A 20,995-nucleotide genomic window follows, 5' to 3' on the forward strand; every position below is an offset into this window, starting at 1 on the left:
GCTCAGTTGATATAGTTAATAAGATATACTCACAGATTGGCTTTAATATATTAACAGCCTTTTCACAAAGTCTGAACTTCAGCTGAATCAGAAGGCTACTCCCTTTCTAGGACTTTAAAAAGCTAAACCCTACAATCAAAATCTAATAGTAGGAGGTGTTTGGAGAGTTCTGGTACATCCAGGTGAGTCCCAGGTGGGAGTCAGCAATCAAATAAGAACCCAGCTTTTTTTATGAGAGAAAGAGGATTTTCTTTCTTAATTTCCCCAAACCCCATTGGCTAGTACTTATAACAAACATATTTTCTCCAGACTGATAGATAGGTATTACTATGTAGATATCACATGTAGGTATTACGGAAGGACATTTTACTGAAGAACTTTATTTTTCTCTTCCTTTAGGGAAGTGGGTGGAACTGATTCTTCTGGATTATCCCAGTCTCCTCTAATTTCCTACTGGGAACAACTCAGGACATGACATTCCCTGCTTTTACTTTCCCTTGCTTTTTTCCTGGTATTATCCACCCTACCAGAGAGCCTGAAATTCCCCTTCTTTAAAGGCAGCTATCAGCTGGAAGATAAAGAGATAGTTTTGGAAAGTTTAGTTTGGAGCAAGCATTCTGGTTTCATGTGGATTTTTTCTCTGCAAAGTTAGAAAGCTTAAAAATGCAGATTATTAATAATATCCATAAAAAATCTAACCCCCGCAGTAATTTCTTTGATCATCAGAAAGAAAACATGGCTTTAAATGTGGTTAAATTAGGTGCAGCTAATTATTTCCTTTCTCCCGCTTTGCATATGTTCTATATTGCAATGACACAAATGTCAGATGCAATAAAATTCTTCCTTTGTCTAGAAGACCATCAATTGGGAAAATCAGATCTAAATGAGCAAAGAAACACTTAGTGACTAATAATGTATAGGCAAAAAGGTGGGAAACATGGAGATAGGTGATTTATCATCAGTGGCTTCTCTAATTAGGCAGGATTCTTTTTTTTTTTTTTTTTTTAAACTCTTACCTTTTGTCTTGGAGCCAATACTTCCTTTTGGCTCCAAGGCAGAAGAGAGGTAAGGGCTAGGCAATGGGGGTCAAGTGACTTGCCCAGGGTCACACAGCTGGGAAGTGTCTGAGGCAGATTTGAACTTAGAACCTCCTGTCTGTAGGCCTGACTCTCAATCCATTGAGCTACCCAGCTGCCCCCTAGGCAGTGTTCTTTCATTCTCTGCTGCTGAGTGGTGAGACAGGAGAAAGAAGAGGCTATGGGTATCATAAAGTTTAGATTGTTTCCTGGAATCATTCTCTATTTTCTGCTGCTGTTCAGCCACAGCTCTCTTCTCTCTTCCCTGTCTCTCTCACAGAGAGCATTTTAAAAACGGCTGTCAGTTTGTTCTCTTGTTTCTTTACCAAGTTAGCCTTTTCAGACTGGGAGGTTTTACAACTCCCAGATCTTTAGAATCTTAGCTAAGCCCCAGATTAATCAGTATAAATATTGTCTGAATGATGATTGCACATAGATACAGAGTTCTCCATGGCCAGAAGCAGCTTCAAGGATCACGGTCTCTGGCAACAAAGAAGGGAAGTAGCCCTGTTAGTGAAGAGCAGAGCTGTGGAGAAAAGCAGACCCTAGAAGCCTGGGTAAGCACTCAAGGGGAGCTTTGGGAGTATTCTACAGCAGGAAAAAGACTTTGAGATTGACTACAACAGAAGAGTGAGTAGTCTTGGCCACATTGTGCATTCTTCACAATTGTGCCTATTACTGTACTTTGTGCCCACTCTTGTCATGGACAATGTATATATTCTTGAGATATTGCACCCTATATTTCAGAGGTAGGGATGTTTTTTAGCTACTTTTTCCTACTATGACAACTTAATAAATGCCTTTCTTAAGCGTTAATTGTGTGTGTCTACTTGTCCCAGTTGGTCTGACTCTTTGGGATTCCATTTGCATTCCAGATACTGAACTGGTTTGCCATTTTCTCCTTTTTTCTTTTTTAAACCCTTACCTTCTGTTTTAGAATCCATGCTGTGGATTGGTTCCAAGGCAGAAGAGCTACTGTAAGGGCTAGGCAATGGGGGTTAAGAGATTTGCCCAACGTCACATAGCTAGGAAGTATCTGAAGTCAAATTTGGATCCAGGCCTTCCTTCTCTAGATCTGGTTCTCAATCCACAGAGCTACGTAGCTGCCCCTACCATTTTTTTTCTCTTGCTCATTGTATGAGGAAACAGAGTTAAGTGACTTGTCCAGTGCCATTTGGCAGCTTCTAGGTAGCTACCAAATGCTACCCTGGTAAGCTCTTGATATTAAATGAAATTAGGAAGGAATCCATGTGTTGGGATGGATTCTCTTAGACTGCTTTAAGGAAAGACATAAATGAAACCCCTTAGAATGAAGAAGGATGTGTGTGTGTGTGTGTGTGTGTGTGTGTGTGTGTGTGTGTGATATGACCCAGTAAAGTGATATACAAATACCTGGTATCTGTACACATGAGATCCTAGACTCAGCTAAGTACTTAATCTTGGTTCTATTACTTCCTGTGTGACCTTGAGAAAGTCACAACTCTTTCCACTTTAGCTTCCTATAAAATGAGGAAATTGGGCTAGATGACTTCTCTAGCCCTTTTAGTTTTGAATCCTGTGATCTAAGCATGGAAAATTTTTCACAGAAAGAGAAAATATAATTTGCATGAATGTAAAAGAATATTTCCACTATAGAAATAATAGATCTTTCAAAATTAGTGAATTAAGTAAAATATCTTACATTTTATGGCTACAAAGTACCTTGTTTTTTGTTGTTCAGTAGTTTTAGTTGTGGACCCAATTCTTTGTGATTCCATTTAGGATTTTCTTGTCAAAGATACTGGAGCAGTTGCCATTTTCTTCTGTAGCTCATTTTATAGATGAAGAAACTGAGACAAACAAGGTTAAGTGATTTGCCCAAGATCACATAGCTAGTAAGTATCCAAGGCTAGATTCCTGACTCCTTAACAGGTATTTCTATCCACTGTGCCAACTTAGCTATCCTAAAATACCTTATATTAAATCATTTCATCCTTATAAACAATCCTATGAGATAGGTAATATGAGTAATAAAAAGTTCCATTGTACCTCTGAAAATAGACATTTACAAAAGCAACTCAGGCTACAAAAATTAAGAGCTTGCCCAATTCAGAGCTGACACTTATAAAGCCTTTGCAAATTTTTATTGATACCTTTCATTTTTGCATCACCTTAATTTCCAAATATATTCCTTCCCCTTCCCTCTGCAGGGATTCATATCTTATAACAACAACAATAACAACAAAATTTGAGCTCATGAAACTAGTTCTCATCAAAGCTCAGATACAGTAAGTGACCTGCCCATGGTCACACAGTTAAGTAACAAAAGCTAACCCACATTTTGGGCTGGACCTTAAGGTTTCTGATATCCTGGCTAAGGGGTGTGTGTGTGTGTGTGTGTGTGTGTGTGTGTGTGTGTGTGTGTGTGTGTGTGTGTAAACAATACTACGCCTGCCATATTGATTGGCAGGGCATTGGTATTCCAGCTTCCCTACAATTGCTGTGTGGTGCCTCCCTCAACGTCATTATTACATTCATTCTAGTTATAGACGTTGATCTATGTTCAGTGCCAAGGAAGTCAGCCATCTGGTCATAAGGTCAGCAAGGGCCTGTCTCCAAGCAAGATTTGGTGGGAAGAGAGAGAATGGGGCTTGTACTGTATTATTCATGGCTCTAAATGAAGTAACTGTTGGAAAGATTTCCTGGCTTACCTTCAACATTCTTTAATCTTCTGGCCCTTTTCTTTGATCTTCTGCCCCCCCCCCCTCCTTTTTTTTTTTTAATCTTATGGCCCTTTTATTTCCTTCTTTACTAGAATAAAAGCCATATATCTAGATGTGGGGTGGGATAGCAGGAGGCGAAGGGAATGAGCAGTTAGTAAATACCTACAATAGGGTGGTCACTGTGTTAAGCCCTTAAAAATATTATCTCATTTAACCTTAGTAATTATCTAGGCCAAAACCCTTTACTTTACACATTCAGATTCAGGTCCAGAGAAGATAACTTATTTCTCCACAAGAAGTTAGTGGTAGGATGCAAACCTAGATCTTCAGCTCCTGATTAATATTCTTCACTATCCCTTTGAACTTGCCCTTTATTATATGTAGGTTGAGAAAGAGAGTCAATGTCCTGTCATGGAGAGAAAGATGGCCTTGGAGTCAAGAAATCTGAGGATTAAGTCCAGAGTTTGGTATATACTGGTTTTGTGTAACTGTAGGTAAGTTAAGGAGCCTCCCTTGGTCTCAGGCATTTCTAAAGGATGTTATTCTTTCATTCAACAGGCATAAAAAAAACCCTACTTTCCATCTTGGAATCAATACTGTGCATTGGTTACAAGGCAGAAAAGTGGCAGGGGCTAGGCAATAGGGGTTAAGTGACTTGCCCAGGGACACACAAATAGAAAAGGTCTGAGGCGAGGTTTGAGCCAGGTCCTCTTGACTCTAGGCTTGGCATTTTATCCACTGTGCCACCTAACTGCCCCTATGTTCTTTTTTAATTTTTAATTTTTATTTTTACTCTCTTAATATGTTTATTTTTTCATTTAAAATTTTTATTTTTAAAAAACATTTTTCTGTGTTTACATGATTCATTTTCTTTCCCTTCCCTCTTCCTTCCTCCCCCTCCCCCCTGAGACAACAAGCAATTCCACTGGGTTGTACAAATGTTTTCACTTGTTACCTATTTCCATATTATTCATTTTTTTTAAATAGAGTGACTTTTTAAAGCCTAAAACCCCAAATCGTATACCCATATAAACAAAGAATAAGTCATATGTTTTTCTTCTGAGTTTCTGCTTTCACAGTTCATTCTCTTAATGTGGATAGCATTCTTTCTCATAAGTTCCCCAGAATTGTCCTAGATTACTGCATTGCTGCTAGTAGTAAAGTCCATTACATTGGATAGTTCCACACTGCTTCACTTTCAGTGTACATAATGTTCTCCTGGTTCTGATCATTTCACTCTGCCTCAGTTCATTGAGGTTCTCCCAGTTCATATAGAAATCCTCCAGATCATCATTCCTTACAGCACAATAGTATTCCATCACTATCAGATACCAGGATTTGTTCAGCCATTCCCCAATCTGGGATGTCCCCTCATTTTCCAATTTTTTTTTTGCCACCACAAGGAGCGTGGCTATTCATAAAAACATTTTTCATTATTATCTCTTTGGGGTACAGTAGTCTGCCCTTATATTCTTAAAACAATTTTCTCAAGATTATTTAGATAATTGAATACATCCTCTTGATGGAGGTAGCACCTGATCAGACTTTAAAGAAGACTATGAAGTGGAGGTGAGGAGTGGTTGGCATGCCTGGGTGATCACCTTTGTATGAGTATGAGGAACAGCAAGCAGGACAGTTGGACTGGAACATATTTATCTGAGAAAGACTAATATGCAGAAAGTCTAGAAAAATAGGGCTGGAGCCAGACTGGAAAGGACTTTAAATGCTAAATAGGGGCATTTATATTTGATCCCAGATACCACTGAGAATCATTAGAGTGTCTTGAGAAGGGTAGGGGCATGGCCAGGCTTAGGCTTTAGAAATATCATTATAGTAGCTATGTGAAAGATGGTTTGGAGAGAGAGAGAGAGACTAGAGGCTAGGAGGCCATTGTAGCCAACTAGGTGATAAATGAAGAGGCTCTGAACTGGGATGTATGAAAAGAGAAAAGGGAGAGGATATGAGTTATGCTATGGCAGTAGAATCAATAAAAAATTGCGTTTCAGTTAAAATAAGATAAATTGAGGAAAAAAGTTTCAAACACAATCAAATTATCAGCAAAGCATGAATTTACCAATAATTAGGATCTTAGCTTCCTCAGCAAAACTAAGATCTCAAATGAGAGGGACTCTTTTTATAGTTTTGAGAAAGGACTTCATAGGCAGGAAATAAGTTCTGATTGGTTACAAGAGCTTGATATCATGAATGGCAAAATTAGTTTGATTGGCTACATAAGGCATGGGGGACAATGTGATTAGTTGGACAGTGGGCACAAAAGGTTAACAATGACCCCCTTTTTCTCTTCAGGGACTAAGGAATGCTCATTATTTGATTCCTCCTGTAAGATTTGAGGTAGTGGGCCAGACTTCTTTGAATAACAAACCAGACATCCTCAAAGAGTAGCTTGGCAGTGTACCAGACTCCCTGGTGTCCACTTGTATTTCTCAAAGATCACAAATTTGAGCCAAGACTAGAACAGCGATTAGCAAGAAAACTGAGTTTCTAAACTTAACTCACTAAGACCAGCTGAGTTTCTGAAACAAAGAATCATGATTTAGGCCAGTGATTCCCAAAGTGGGCGCTACCGCCCTCTGGTGGGTGCTGCAGCAATCCAGGAGAGCAGTGATGGCCACAGGTACATTTATCTTTCCTATTAATTACTAATAAAAAAAATTAATTTTCAGGGGGCTAAGTAATATTTTTTCTGGGAAGGGGGCAGAAGGCCAAAAAAGTTTGGGAACCACTGATTAGGCCATTATAGGACAAAATCTGTTAATTGTATGTAGAATCAATGAAAAAAAGGATACAGAATCAATCTGATCAACTAATTAGCAACTAATTAGATGTTAGAGTGGAGTGAGGGATAGTCAAGAGTTGGAAATGACCCTGAGATTGTGAATCTGGGTGTCTGTGAGAATGGTGGCATTCTTAATGCAAATGGAAAAAGTGGGTTTAAGGGGAAAGATAATGAGTTTTGTTTCAGTTGTATGTTTACCATGTCTATGGGATGTTTATATGTTTTAAAATGTCTATGTCAGATGGAACTATCCAAGAGACAACTAGTGGTGTCCAAGAGGACTGGATCTCAGGAGAGAAATTAGGAATAGTAGATATATTAATGCAGTTAAGCTTTCTTTCTTGGGTACAAATCAGATCCTTAGAACTGTTTTATTTTCTAATATGTCAATCTAGTGGCTGTTTGCTAACAAGTATTCTTGTTGATGTGATCTCTAGACTTCACATAACTTCAGATTTGGACTACCAAACAAATGTTGATTTTTGTCTCTTCCAATGGAATGTAAGCTCCTTGAACACATAACTTCAGATTTGGACTACCAAACAAATGTTGATTTTTGTCTCTTCCAATGGAATGTAAGCTCCTTGAAGGTTATGACTGTGACACTTTTGTCTCTATTATGCCTGGCACATGCAAGACATTTTTTTAATTTGAAAAACTTTAATTAATTAATTAATTAAGAACATTTTTCCATGGTTACATGATCCATGTTCTTTCCCTCCTCTTATTCAACCCCCCCTCCCATAGCCAACGCTCAATTCCACTGGGTTTTACATGTGTCATTGATGAAGACCTATTTCCATATTATTAATATTTGCACTAGAGTGGTCGTTTAGAGTCTACATCCCCAGTCATATCCCCATCAACCCATGATCAAGCAGTTATTTTTCTCCTATGTTTCTGCTCCCACGGTTCTTTCTCTGGATGTGAATAGTGTTCTTTTTCACAAGCACCTCAGAATTGTCCTGGACATGATAGGCTTTTTTTAAATTTAATTTTTATTTTTTTTAAACCCATAACTTCTGTGTATTGGCTCATAGGTGGAAAAGTAGTAAGGGTGGGCAATGGGGGGTCGAGCGACTTGCCCAGGGTCACACAGTTGGAAAGTGTCTGAGGCCAAATTTGAACTTAGAACCTCCCATCTCTAGGCCTGACTCTCAATCCACTGAGCTACCCAGCTGCCCCCGCATGATAGGCTTTTAATAAATGCTTATTGGTTGATTAATTGATAGGATCTGTGTGTGTAGTTTGCATCAGTAGATGAAGTTTTCATACTGGAAGTTCATGAAACCAGTGAAATCACAGACCCCTAAAGGTTAACGATTATGGTATATGGGCGATAAGCACAGATTTGTGTTGTACTCTGATTTTGCAGGCGTGTTGGTATGGGGAACATGTTCACAGGTCTACCTTCCTAAGAGCGAGACTATATAGGAACATCATCATAGGATTTAGAGTTGCAACAACCTATAGAGATCTAATCAATTCCCTTGTTTATAGAGGAAGTAAAGAGGTAAATGATCTTGCTGGTGGTTACATTATTTAGGAAACACAGAATTAGGAGTCAAACCCAGAGTCCTCAGACTACAAATCCTAGATCTTTCTTCTTGTAACAACAACAGTAATAATAGTTAGCAATTACATAATGCTTTAAAGTTTTCAAAGTGCTTAATAAACATTATTTATTTTATTCTCACAACAACTCTGAGAGGCAAATACTATGATTATTCCTATTTTACAAATGAGGAAACTGAGACAGATAGAGGCTGAAATGATTTTATCTGAGGCTGGATTTTAATTCAGATCTTCCTTATTTCAGGTTCCAGTACTCTATCCACTGCAACACCTATTTGTACTCAACAAATATTTTTTAAATTAAATAATCAGAATAACAATATAGTTTGCATGCATATCATTATTTTACCATATGAAGAGTAGCATAAAAAGCACTAATAAGCACATGTATGATTAGAAAAGGAGCAGACATGGCTATATCTCAAAAGTCAGATATACCATTTTGCTCCCCTTTTTAGGGAGTCTGGGTGGCTCCATACAAACCTTTACTATTGCCTGAAAAATAACTTGGCACAGCAAGTCTGTTTCATAATCTATGCATATACATATAGATCATATTTTAGCCAATAAATCTGAATAATTCAGATAAAACTACCAGCAGACTCATTTTGCATTCTGCATTCCCCACTGGTATAGACCTGACCTCTCTGATCCATCCTAAGCTTGACAGAATTAATTTGTCAAGATCTCTACTGACACATGCTGTCGAAATGCCAACTCTTGCTTGATTAACAAAGCTGATTATTCATTTTCTTTATGCCCATTCCCTTTTATTCCCATCATCTTTATCTCCATGCCCAGCTCTACCCACTGATCTAGAGAGGCACCTGTCACCCCAATTCTGTGTTTATGTTATTCTCACTCCAAAGACATCTGTCCAGGGACCACTAGGTTGGAATGATTTGGGAAATTTGCCTGGGCAGGGACCAGGCAATAGTTGGACTGCTAACCCTTCATCTGGCATGATTTTAACCACCTGGTTGAAAACCCCTTCTCTCCTTCTGGAGGACCAGAAGGAACCTTCTGTCATTTGCATACAGAACTATAACCTGTTTTCCACCTGTGGACATATACTCTGTAGGTCTCTTTGTGGGATAATCCTAGCATCTTTGTCCTGGCTTCAACATGGGGTGGGATTTCACTTATGACTTCTCTCTAGATACAATTGACTGAGCTAATAGCTGTCTAGTTATAGTGGGCTGGATAATACTGGGAAGAAAATAAAGAGTCTTTTCTTCTAGATCAAAGATTTCCAGTTCTGCTTACTAGGAAGTGTAGTTTTTGCTGACTTTCTGTCATCCCTATGATTTTAATAAACAATTATAATAAACAAATTTTCAATTGCATTGAAAAATCCTTGACATATATTTGCTGATCTGAGTCAAACAACAAACACTGTGAGGGAGTTATTATAAGTATCCTCATTTTATAGATAAAGAAACTAAATCTCAGAGAGAATGAGGAGAGTTTGACATTACCATCTGTGACAAAATTGGGCTGGATGGGCAGAGGTTGTTTCGTGGCAATCGTGAGGGTTTCTGTCCAGTTTTTGTTTTTGTTTTGCTTAACCTACATGAATTGAACCCATTCATCATTTTCTCCTTGTCTTTTAATATACTGAGGCCTCAGGTTTTCTGACTTTAGGGATATCTGGCAAGGATGGATTCCAGGTCCCATCCTTAAAGCATCATGGACCATTGTTTCTTCTTTTTAACCAAACCTCTAGAAAGAGAAGAAGATGACCAAGATAACAAGGGGACTGAAAATCATGTTATATGAGGATTTCAGAATCATAGCATCTGATTTTCCTTCTACATGATTCAACCTCTACTTGTGCCAAAAATTAAAAATCCTCTCAACTTGAATTGGGCATGTATAGCTTGAAAAGACTTAGGGAATTATAAGAGCAATAATCAAGGATTTGAAAGTCTTTCATATGGAAGAATTAGATTTACTCTGCTTTCCCTCAGATGGGAAGAATGAAGAGTAATAAGTAGAAATGACAGAAAGGTGATTTTCAGCTTCATATAAGGGAAGTTAGAGCTGTCCAGAAATGAGATGAACTGTCTTGTAGAGGTAATGAACTCCCCATCACTAGAGGTCTTCAAAGAGAGATGGCTATTTTTTGGGGTTGTTGTAAAAGGGGATTCCCATTCTGGTACTGGTTATACTAGGTTGTATTTGAGGTCACTTTCAATTCTGAGTTTCTTTGAGCCCAGGTATATTGTCACTGGGGGGAGACAAAGTTCATTCACATTATATGCTAAAGTCTTAGAAACTTTTGAAGGGACATAATTTCCATTCATTCCTTTTGTCCATTTTATTCTGAAATCGATGCGACTTGGGTTACAACCTGCTTTCCACTACCTGGCTTCCTGGATCTGTAGACTCTGGCAGTGAAAGCTTTCTCTGGAATGAATCTTTGTGTCATCAGGGGATTTCTTTAGTGCTTTTGGATCATGACTCAATAGTTTCTGTTACCCTACTGTCTCTCTCTCCTTCTCCTTCTCTTTCTCCTTCTTCTATCCTCTTCTCTTCTCTTCTCTTCTCTTCTCTTCTCTTCTCTTCTCTTCTCTTCTCTTCTCTTCTCTTCTCTTCTCTTTTCTCTCTCTCTCTCTCTTTCTCTCTCTCTCTTTCCCTTCCTCCCTCTCTCCCTCTCTTCTTTCTGTCCCTTTCTTCTTTTTCCCATTTCTCCTTCCCTCTCTCCCTCTCTTCTTCTTTCTGTCCCTTTCTTCTTTTTCCCATCTCTCCCTTCCTCTCTCCCTTTCTCCCTCTCATTCCCAGGGTGCATGGGTGCATCTCTAGAGGGGATGGTGTCTCTCAAGTGTACCTGGCTATTTTCAACATCAGAGGAGATTAGGGAGTGAATGGAAGGAGCTGGAGAGTTGCACAAGGTAGTAAGCCAAGTCCTCGTGGTTTTTCTAAACAGGTTGGATTAAAGTAGTCTTTTGTAAAGAAATTATGCCTCTTAAATGCTAGCACAGTTTGCTGGTCTTGGTATCAGGAAACTCATGCTCAAAATGCTTATTAGGCATTTCGGTGTTGTGGTCAATAGAATATTAAATTTCGACTCAGGAAGAGGGTTCCATTTCAGGGTATTCCTAGCTGTGTGACCTTGGGCAAATCACTCAATCTCTCTCAGCCTCAGTTTCCTCTTCTACAAAATGGAGATGGTAATAACACCTACCCTTAGAGGGTTATTGTGAGGTTAAATGAGATAATATATGTAAAGCACTTGGCAACAAATGTACTAAATAAACATTCGCTATTATTAGTAATGCCTAAGTGTCATCTGTCAAATGGAGCAAGAGTACTTGAACTAAAACTCCCAAATTTGTTGTGGTTGTATTTCTTTTTATTTGGCATTTTTCTAGCTAAACCTTTACTGCATTATTTCACTTAACTCATCTTCATGTACTCTATGAGGGCCTGGGGACAAGATATGTGATCTTGTCAGTATATGGAGCTCTTAGTGAAGAAGTCCCTAGTTAAAATAAGTTGGTGCTTTCTCTGCAATTTTTAGCCTTTGAGAGATCACCAGAGTACTAAGAGAGTCTTACCTAGAAGGACACAACTAGTACAGATAAGGAATAAGACTTGACCCCAGGTCTTCCTGGTTCCAATGGAACCTATTCTCTATCCATTAAGTCATGTTGGCTCTCACTCCAGCACTCTGTGCCCCAACCAAACCTTACTATTTTATTATTCCCAATTGTTTGGAGGAACCAAAAGATGTGAGTTGTCATTGTATCTCTGTGTGACCTTAGGTAAGTTCTTTGGGCCTCAATTTCTTCCACGGTAAAGAGTGATGGCTTATCAGAGGCATCAAATACAGTTTCATCTTAAAATTTCCAAGAGCCCCAACCAGATTATAATATACTTGAGAAATCTTTAACAAAATAAATAAAAATACCATACAATATAGACAATATAAATTTGTGGTGTTTTAAGTCAATATGTGGCTCACAAATACATTTCTTTTCTTTTTTAAAGGCAATGGAGGCCAAGTGACTTGTCTAGGGTCACACAGCTAGGAAGTGTCAGAGACCAGATTTGAACCCAGGACCTCTCAAATCTGGGCCTGACTCTCAATTCACTGAGTCACCTAGCTGCTCCACCATTCTGTTTTAGTATTAATTGTAAGACAGAAAAATGGCAAGGGTAGACAACTGGTGTTAAATGACTTGCCTAGAGTCACACAGCTAGGAAGTGTCTGAGGCCAGATTTGAATCCTTGTTCTACCTACTCCAGGTTGGATATTTAATCCACTATGTTACCTAGCTATCTCAGGATCCATTTCTTTTTGAGTTCCATACCACTGAATTAGGCGCTCTCCAAGGTCTCTCTATTCCAGTTCAGAGGGAACATAAGATTTAGAGTAGCACCTAAAAAGTCATCTAGTCCAAGCTTCCATTTTGCAGTTGAGGAAACTGAGGCTCCAAACAGAAAAGTGACTTGCTTGAGGTCACACAGCTAGTCAGCAACCATGATCTTTGGGCTCCCAGAACAATTTTCTTTTGACTCTACCAAGCTGCCTCCCTCTATGTAGCATCCGGCTTCAGCAGAATCCTCAGAGCCCACTCCGGATTTCTCCTCTCTTTGCCCTCAGCTCTAGGTGGCCAGAGAGAGAGCTCCATCCTAGCAGGGTTGGCATTTTCAGGTGACTGCTGCAGCCTTGTGCTTATTTTTTCCTTTCAGAGCTATGGGTGAGCCACCTTCCCTCCTCCATCATTCGAGTGTTCCCTTCGCCTCGCTTTGATGCTGTTGCCTGGGGACTATCAGAACAGGGAGGGGGAGTGAGCCTAGGCTCACACCTGCCTGGCTTCCAGACTCCCTGCCCAGGACCTCCTTCAGTCTTCTGAATCTGCCAGCTGGCACGACCCCTTGGCACTCCCTGGGCTTCTCTTCTGTTACAAGCTTCCCCTGTGGAAAGCCTGCTTTTGGGTCAGTGTTAGAGCAAATGAACACCTTGAAGCTCTGTGGGGGAACTGGTCCATCTGTCACACTCCTCTCCCCCCTTCATCTCCATTTATCCCTTGATGAGGCAGGATTTGCTACTTTTAATTGAACTTGGTGAATCAGTACACTACTTGTAGGCACCTTGGCCAGTTTAATTCAGATAATGATTGCTCCTTTTTTTTCTCTTCCCATCTCAGCCCACTTTCCTGAACTGTGGAACCTGGGTTTGTAACCTTCTTGCCAATCCAAGTCTAGTGAGATCCCCCAGTAACCTTTAAAGTTGGCCCTTCTTCAGTCTCCAAAATCTTCCTCTATGTCACTCTCCAGTCTTCACCTTCTCTTTTAGATACTTTCTAGGAGTAAACTCAGAACATTTAGGGATGATCCTGGGAAAGTCATTTTAGTTTCCTTGTCCATAATAATGGAGACAATGATATTTTCAATCCTACCTTCCAAGAGAAAAATACTTTCTTTATAAACCTTAAGGCATTTGATGATAATACCGGCATGTGAGCCTTAGTCTGGGGCTTTGATTTCATCTCTCCATGGAGGATATGGAGAATTCTCCTTTGACAACTTCACTGAGAGGTTTAAACTTCTCCAGGGCTTTGGGAATGACTTGGTGGATTTGTATTATTACAAATTATTCCCCTCTCTCCCCTTTCTTCCTGCCTTTAGGCTTGGCCTGTGTTGACTCTTAAAGACCCCAGTTGGAGGTTTTTTTTTTCTTTCCGCAAAATTACTGGGTGATTTGCAATTTCCTTCTCCAGATAATTTTACAGATGAGGAAATTGAGGCAAACAGGGCTAAGTGACTTGCCCAGGGTCACACAAGACAAGTCTTCCTAACTCCAGGCCCAGTACCATCCATTGGTTTACATTTTATACAGGATAGGGAAGGCAGTAGAATTAAGGACAAATGGGGAAAGGATTCCTTTCGTTCTGGAATGAAGGAGGTAGATTTTACCTGGGACTTAAAGGGAACTAGGGGAGCCAGGGGATAGCAGCAAGAAAGGAGAGTATTCTAGGTATAGTAAATACTTAAATAAATGCTTGTTGTTTGATTCCTTGATCCATTCATGGAGAGATATCAGCAAGGACCCTTTGTAGCTATACCTTCTCTTAACCCCATGGCCTTAGGAGAGAGGAACCTCATTCCCCAGGATTGAAAAGGAAGTTATTTCTTGAACAATGTCAAGTTCCTGGAGAGTTTAGGGACCCAGGCTTCTAAAGACAGGGAAGGATAAACCAGTAAGAGATTATTGAACCATTGGGTTCCTGATGTATCTTGGAACAAAGAACTTGGACTGAGGTTGCCAATTGTATTCTCCCTTTCAAGGTCTGAGGTATGTTACAAAAGATCAACTCTTACCAATTTTCCCTCTTTGTGTCTGTCCAATAGCATTGTGTTATATACTTTTATCTTCTTATCTAAGCTATTTCTTTTATCCAGATTTTGCTTCATATTAAAAAATAAAATCCAAACAACTCACCGACATCAATGCTTGTATTGCATGTCTGCGTACTTAATCTATGCCAAGAAAGTGGGAATGCTTCTCTTTTTATTGGGCAGAACTATTGGCGATCTAGGTAAAAAAGGTGTTCTTTAGGACCCAGGCATCATTGAGCTAGTTAGGGAGGCTAGGCAGCAGACCTGGGCTGGGTTTGGAGGTCTCAACTTGTTGTAGTAGAGTCCAAATATGTTTGTGAAGGGCACTAATAGGTGAGGGACTTAAACAAGCATGGCCTTCAATGGACTTTTTCCATTTAAAATGTAGACCTCTTGAGCTTTACCCATCTTGTTAGATGTACCCACCTTACATACTCTAACTCACAATAGGAAACTCTAGTGGAAGAGTGGTTTTATGACCTTTTATTATCTACTCCTAATAACTGACTTGGTTGCGAGGGTCTAATAACAAATTAAAAACTTCTTCTAAATTGGCATACTAAGTTATCTCTATAGGGAGCTTGTGTTCCAGAAACTAGTCATTATCTGAACTAATCACTTGTTGGTGTCAGCGAAAAGCTCCATTCAGTTTCCTCCTTATGGATAGAAAGAGTCAAAAATATCAGCATTAGGGAGTCATGAGGATCAAGGAGGAGAGTGATGGACAGCCAGTTTTCATTTTTCCAGGGTTCTGGCCAGTCCTGGACTCTACCTGAAAGAAGCAGACTTGTGGATGACTCAGTAAATTGGAGTCACTATCCCAATTTGGGGTCTTTATCCAGGTAAAGCCAAGGAGTCCAATTGCTCATTGACTTTTGTAATGGATTGTGGTGAACTAAGCATTTGTAGTTTGTTCCAGGTCATGGTTGGAATAATTTGATTTCGCCTCATTCACAGTACTTCTCTATATGAATAGGTGATGGACCCTGTATTTTCTTTAAGATGATCTCCTACCCCTTCCCTCTCAATGTAGGCTACTTTCCAATCTAAAGGTCTCTGCTGCCATGGCCTTATCCAGTTTGGCCAAAAGAATGCCATTAGTGTTGTGGCGAATATCAGTGTCCTTAGGGAGAGAGACCTCTTTCAGGTTTTTGCTCAACAGACCATAGTACTACAAGGTAGAAATCATGTATCCCCAAAAGATGGTGATGGTTTGTTTATTGAACTCTTTGAGTTTATTGAACTCTTTCACAGGTGAATGCAAATTCCTCTTGACTACTCTTAGGCAGAGGAATAGAGAAAAAGGCATAAATCCACACCACTCATCCAGGGCCTGGGCTACCTGTTCTACCACATATGTGAGGTTAGGAATGGTCACAGTAATTGGTATGATGATTCTGTTCAGCATCTTGTAGTTGTAAGTTGCTAGATGCATTCCACCTTCCTCATTGGCCACACAGGGTTATTGTAAGGGGAGATGTGGTGGCCAAGTACTTGAGCATCCTTTATCTTTGTGACTAGGGAAGAAATAGATTTCATATCTCCTGGGACTTTGTGTTTAGTGCAAATTATGTAGGATTAATTAGACAACTTCAAGGGTTTTCATTTAGCCTAATGCACAATAACAGGCATATCAGTTGCTAACAGTGCTTATATAGCTACTGACTCTGAAGAGTGCATGATGTACTTGGGTGACTTGGGACTGCCAACCCAAAATTTCTTATAGGAAGAGGTGTTGTCACCTTCTACGCATCTACTAGGGTAGAAGATATTGTACTTTATTCTGCTATCCCCAGGGTGCTCCAAGTCCCTTTTTGCATGAACAGTTGCTGTATTGATTTATTCAAATTTTAGTAGTTGGAGTGTGTGTGCACATGTGAGTGCAAGTGTACAGGCATGTATCTAATTGCTTCTGATACAGATGGATCATTGGACCTAGGGGACCATGGTAGAGTAATATAGAGTCAGTCCACTAAGTCCATCTTTTTTTTTAAACCCTTAAACTTCTGTCTTGGAACCAACCAATACTATGTATTGGTTCCAAGGTAGAAGAACAGTAAGGGCTAGGCAATGGGGGTCAAGTGATTTGCCCAGGGTCACACAGCTAGGAAGCATCTGTGGCCAAATTTGAACTTACGACCTACCATCTCTAGTCCTGATTCTCAGTCCACTGAGCCACCCAGCTGCCCGCTAAGTCCATCTTCTTTAGGAATTTCACCTCTTGTCTTGACAATGCCCCAATGGAAAACTATTGCAAAGGGAACTCACATTTGCTAGGCAGATATGTGCAACTCCTGATGTTAGCTATCTAAAAATGGAGAGAGTCCAGTTCCCATTTGAACTGATTTAACTGATTTTGCAAATGTAAATCCTCTGTGAGATTCCCCAAACTAATGGAACCTGGCAGCTGAGAGGAACTATACATCGCCCCAAAAGGTACTATGACCTTACCAACCATCATTCTAGTGGCTTGTCTGGACATATCTTACAGCCTTCACAACTCCTTGTTAGTCAAAGCCCACATACCTCTCTCACTCTCGAATTGGAAGTAACTTCTCTAGGGGTGATGATAGAATCTACTCAAGATTTTCTCACTACTGGGGAAAATTTCCTATTTTTCTCCTCATTTTTCTCTTATTATCTTCCCCTATAGTCCTGATTTCAGCAGTACTATTGCATTTTTTTTAATGAGACCTCCAGGTGGAAGACGATTCTTGATGCCCATAGGTAGTTAGTATCTGTACCCATCAGTATTACAACTTTTATTTGTGTTATTACTAAGTTCGTAAATTGTTCCTCCAGCTTTAAGGCATAATCATTAAAGGCCAAATGCACATGCACATCCATTCCCAACTACTGAATATACACTGACAATCTATTTTTGGTTTCCTTGGACTGGCAATCCAGTTTTTCTAGGATCATTAACAACAGGCAGGGAATGAGTACCAAAGGATATCTTTATCCTCCCTGTCAACTTTCTTGAAACCTCAGAGGATTAATCCAGCTGTGCCAATGAAGGCGCTTTCCTGATCCCACTGAGAGGATTTGCCAAGTGTGACTAAAAGTATCAGTCTCCTATATCAGGCCACCCAATCACCTGAAGCTCCTTTCTTTTTGTATCACCCTTTCCCTATTTTAGTCAAAAAACTATTTCATATCAATCTTGTGGTTTCTAAAAAAATATTTAAGGCCAGGTAAATCAGACTAGGGATTAGAATGACATGAGACACTTATAAATCACATAACATTTAATGAAATCAGTTTATTCAGCAGTAGCATGGAAAAGATACTCAGCAAGGATACAGTGTTGATTCCTTTGAATGCAAGTCAACTCAATCTCACTCCCCTAATTCCTTACCATGTCATACCTTGTCAGAAGCACATCCTTACCCCTCTTCTACATAATTAAAAACAATTATTTTAGTTAATGCAGAAGACACTTCAATCATGTAAAGGTGGGAGCTTCTTCCTTAAAAAACAAAATACAATGTTCTCTAGTGTGGCCAGCTGTTTTGAAAATAAAAGCTTTGAGCAATCATACCTGCCAAAACAAGGTATTTTTATTCTACAGTGGATTATATAGAATTGAAAAGATTTTTAAAAAAATCAGTGTAGTTAGAATTAGAAGAGAAACAGTCAACTAAAAAAAATCCTTGCAGCAAATTTATTTGATAGACGTTTGCTTTGCAATGTATATAGAGAATTGATATAAGTATATAAGAACAAGAGCCATTGCCCAATAGATAAATGATCAAAGGACATGAAAAATTAGTTCTCCAAAGAAAATAGGTGAACTATAGAAAACTATATAAATTTATCTAAATTACTAATATCAATGGAAATTCAAATAAAAATAACTCTGAGTTTCCATCTTAAATCCAGCAGATGGACAAAGATGATAAAAATGGAAAATAACAATAATGTATGTGAGGAAAGGCATTCTTAGGCATGGAACTTTGAATTAATCAAACCATTCTGGAAAACAATTTCAAACTATACACAAAAAATTACTAAACTGGGCATAACTTTTGACCCAGAGATACCACTACTAGATCTATATACCCTAAAGAAATAAAAGAAAACAGGAAAAGAACCAACTGTTTAAAAAGATATCTATGACCGCTAGTTTTGCTGTAGCAAAGAATTAGAAACTAAGTGGATTCCCACTAATTGGGGAATGACTAAGCAAATTACAGTATGTGAATGAAATGGAATGTTGTTGTGCCATCAGAAATGATAAAAAGGATGGATTCAGAGAAACCTGGGAAAGTTTCTAATGCAGAGTGTAGTGAGCAGAATGAAGAGAGTAATTTATATAGTTACTATAGTAATGTAAAAGAAAATAACTTTGAAAGATTAAGAATTCTGGCCAATGCAATGACTAATGACACCTACATAAGGATGATAACGATTCATTCTTCCTACCTCATGGCAGAGAGTAAGGGGTTAGAGACATTTTCTTAAAAATATATGTATATTTTTAGAACCCTTACCTCTGCCTTAGAATTGATATTGGTTTCAAGGCAGAAGAATGCTAAAAGCTTGACCTTTGGAGTTAAGTGACTTGCCCAGGGTTACACAGCCAGGAAGTGACTAAGGCCAGATTTGAACCCAAGACCTTCCATCTTTAGGCCTGATTCTTTACCCAACTGAGCCACCTAAATACACCCAGACAAGCATTTTCAGACAGAACCAATATGTATCTTTATTTTGCTTGGTTATACTTATTTATTATAAAGTAGGACTTTTATTTTGGGATGAGGGAGAGAATATTGGGAGGGAATTGGTGGAATAGTGATAGTGAAGCAAAAAGGAAAGAAAAGAGCATTATTAAAACAAGAAATATACTCCAAAGAGAGCATAGGGCTATTCAGAAGGAGACATAGACAAGCAGGGTAGTATTGGTACTATTGTGTTCTAAGTGTCATATATACTTTAACAAAAGAAGTTGTATGTATTAGTGATTTACAGTTTTCATATACAATCCTCTTTTTCTGTTCTTTGTAAATATCATGTTTGTTAAGTTCATAATAAACATATTTTAAATAAAAGAATTTATATAGCAGAGTAGTTTCCGGGATTTAAGAATTGAAAGAGACTTCTGATATAGTTCAATTGCCTCATTTTACAAACTGGTATGATGTGGACTTAGAAGGTAGAATGACTTGGACAAATTCATGCATCTAAATAGTAGCTGAGGTCTAAGGAACCAAATTTCCCAACTTGTAACTCAGTGTTCTTTTCTTTATGCTGGCAAATGATTTATATTCTGAACTGAGATTTGATTTTTGAACTGAGATTAATATATTGATTATTAGGTGTCAATTATAGCATGATGATTGGAGTAGCTAGATGGCTCAGTGGATAAAATCACCAGATTTAGAGAGGGGAGTTTCCTGGGTTCAAATCTGGTCTCATACTTCCTAGCTGTGTGTCCCTGGGCAAATCACAGCCCCAATTGCTTAGTCCTTGTTGTTCTTCTGCTTTGGACTTATATACCTAATATCCATTCTATTCAGAAGGTAAGTTTTTTTCTTAAAAGAATTATAGCATGATGGATTCGATAATTTCCTAAACATTTTAGGTCTCTTCAGTTACTTTAATCTGATTTTGGATATGGTGGTGTGCCCTTGGCCTAGAGGTCCCTCTTATGACTTTGGCTATCTATGGGCTAGGTTTTTCTGGAATGGGCTCATGAACTATGGAACAAGAGCTTTCTTGGGATTGTGACTGCCTTTCTAATGACCTTTTCTTCTCCCTACAGTACTGGATCAATGAGTACACCTCTACGCTGGGCATTGGTGTGTTCCATTCAGGCATCGAGATTTACGGCCGAGGTAGAACCTCCTATACGGTTATCTGGGGGGTGCTGATTTAATGTGGGGCTTTTCCATGTGGGATTTTGTGTTTAATCCTATGAGGAGAAGGTACGACAAAAAATCGGTGAGTAAACACACAGGTTATTGGGAAATGCTAAGGATAAGGGCCAAAAGAAATTATAGGTCTGTTTTCTGTGACACTTTGGGCAATTTTTATCCTATGAAGTGAAGCTGATATACAGGGAGTCAGCATGGGGGAAATTTTAATAGGGGTTCATTTTTGTAGGCTCTGACCAGGTCAGACACAAGGGCATCTCTTTGACAGATTGAGACAGTTGTCCCAAAGTCTGGGAAAATTTCGATGATGCAAAACTACTAGGCTGATTAAACAGTGAGTCAGACCATCATGCCCTCTGGAAAAGTGATCAAAGGGCAGGTCCCTTAGAGACCACTAGGCAGATGATAGGATCATAGATTTAGAAGTAGTAGAGACTTTTAGTGGTAATTTTGTACAGCTCCAGCTCCCTCATTTTGCCCATCTTCCTGTAAAACCCTCCAATACAATTTTTGTTTAGAAATTATTATGGTACTTTGAACAGAGAAGAAATAAAAACTTTATTAAAAAAAAAGTCATGATAGTCTCAAGAACTCAAGCTCTTAAGTAGCTGGGGCAATATT

General features: G+C 39.0%; 1 protein-coding gene across 1 annotated transcript in view; it reads left to right on the forward strand.

Annotated features, from left to right (window-relative positions):
* The window catches only part of LOC123234000 (deubiquitinase DESI2-like), a 94,587-nt gene that overhangs the window by 58,594 nt on the left and 14,998 nt on the right, over positions 1 to 20,995 (forward strand). The window contains exon 2 of the mRNA XM_044659967.1: positions 20,263 to 20,335. Coding sequence (XP_044515902.1) covers positions 20,263 to 20,335 — 73 coding nt within the window. The remainder of the gene's footprint in view (positions 1 to 20,262; positions 20,336 to 20,995) is intronic.

This window comes from Gracilinanus agilis, chromosome 2 (genome assembly GCF_016433145.1).
Source record: "Gracilinanus agilis isolate LMUSP501 chromosome 2, AgileGrace, whole genome shotgun sequence".
Lineage (NCBI taxonomy): Eukaryota > Metazoa > Chordata > Mammalia > Didelphimorphia > Didelphidae > Gracilinanus > Gracilinanus agilis.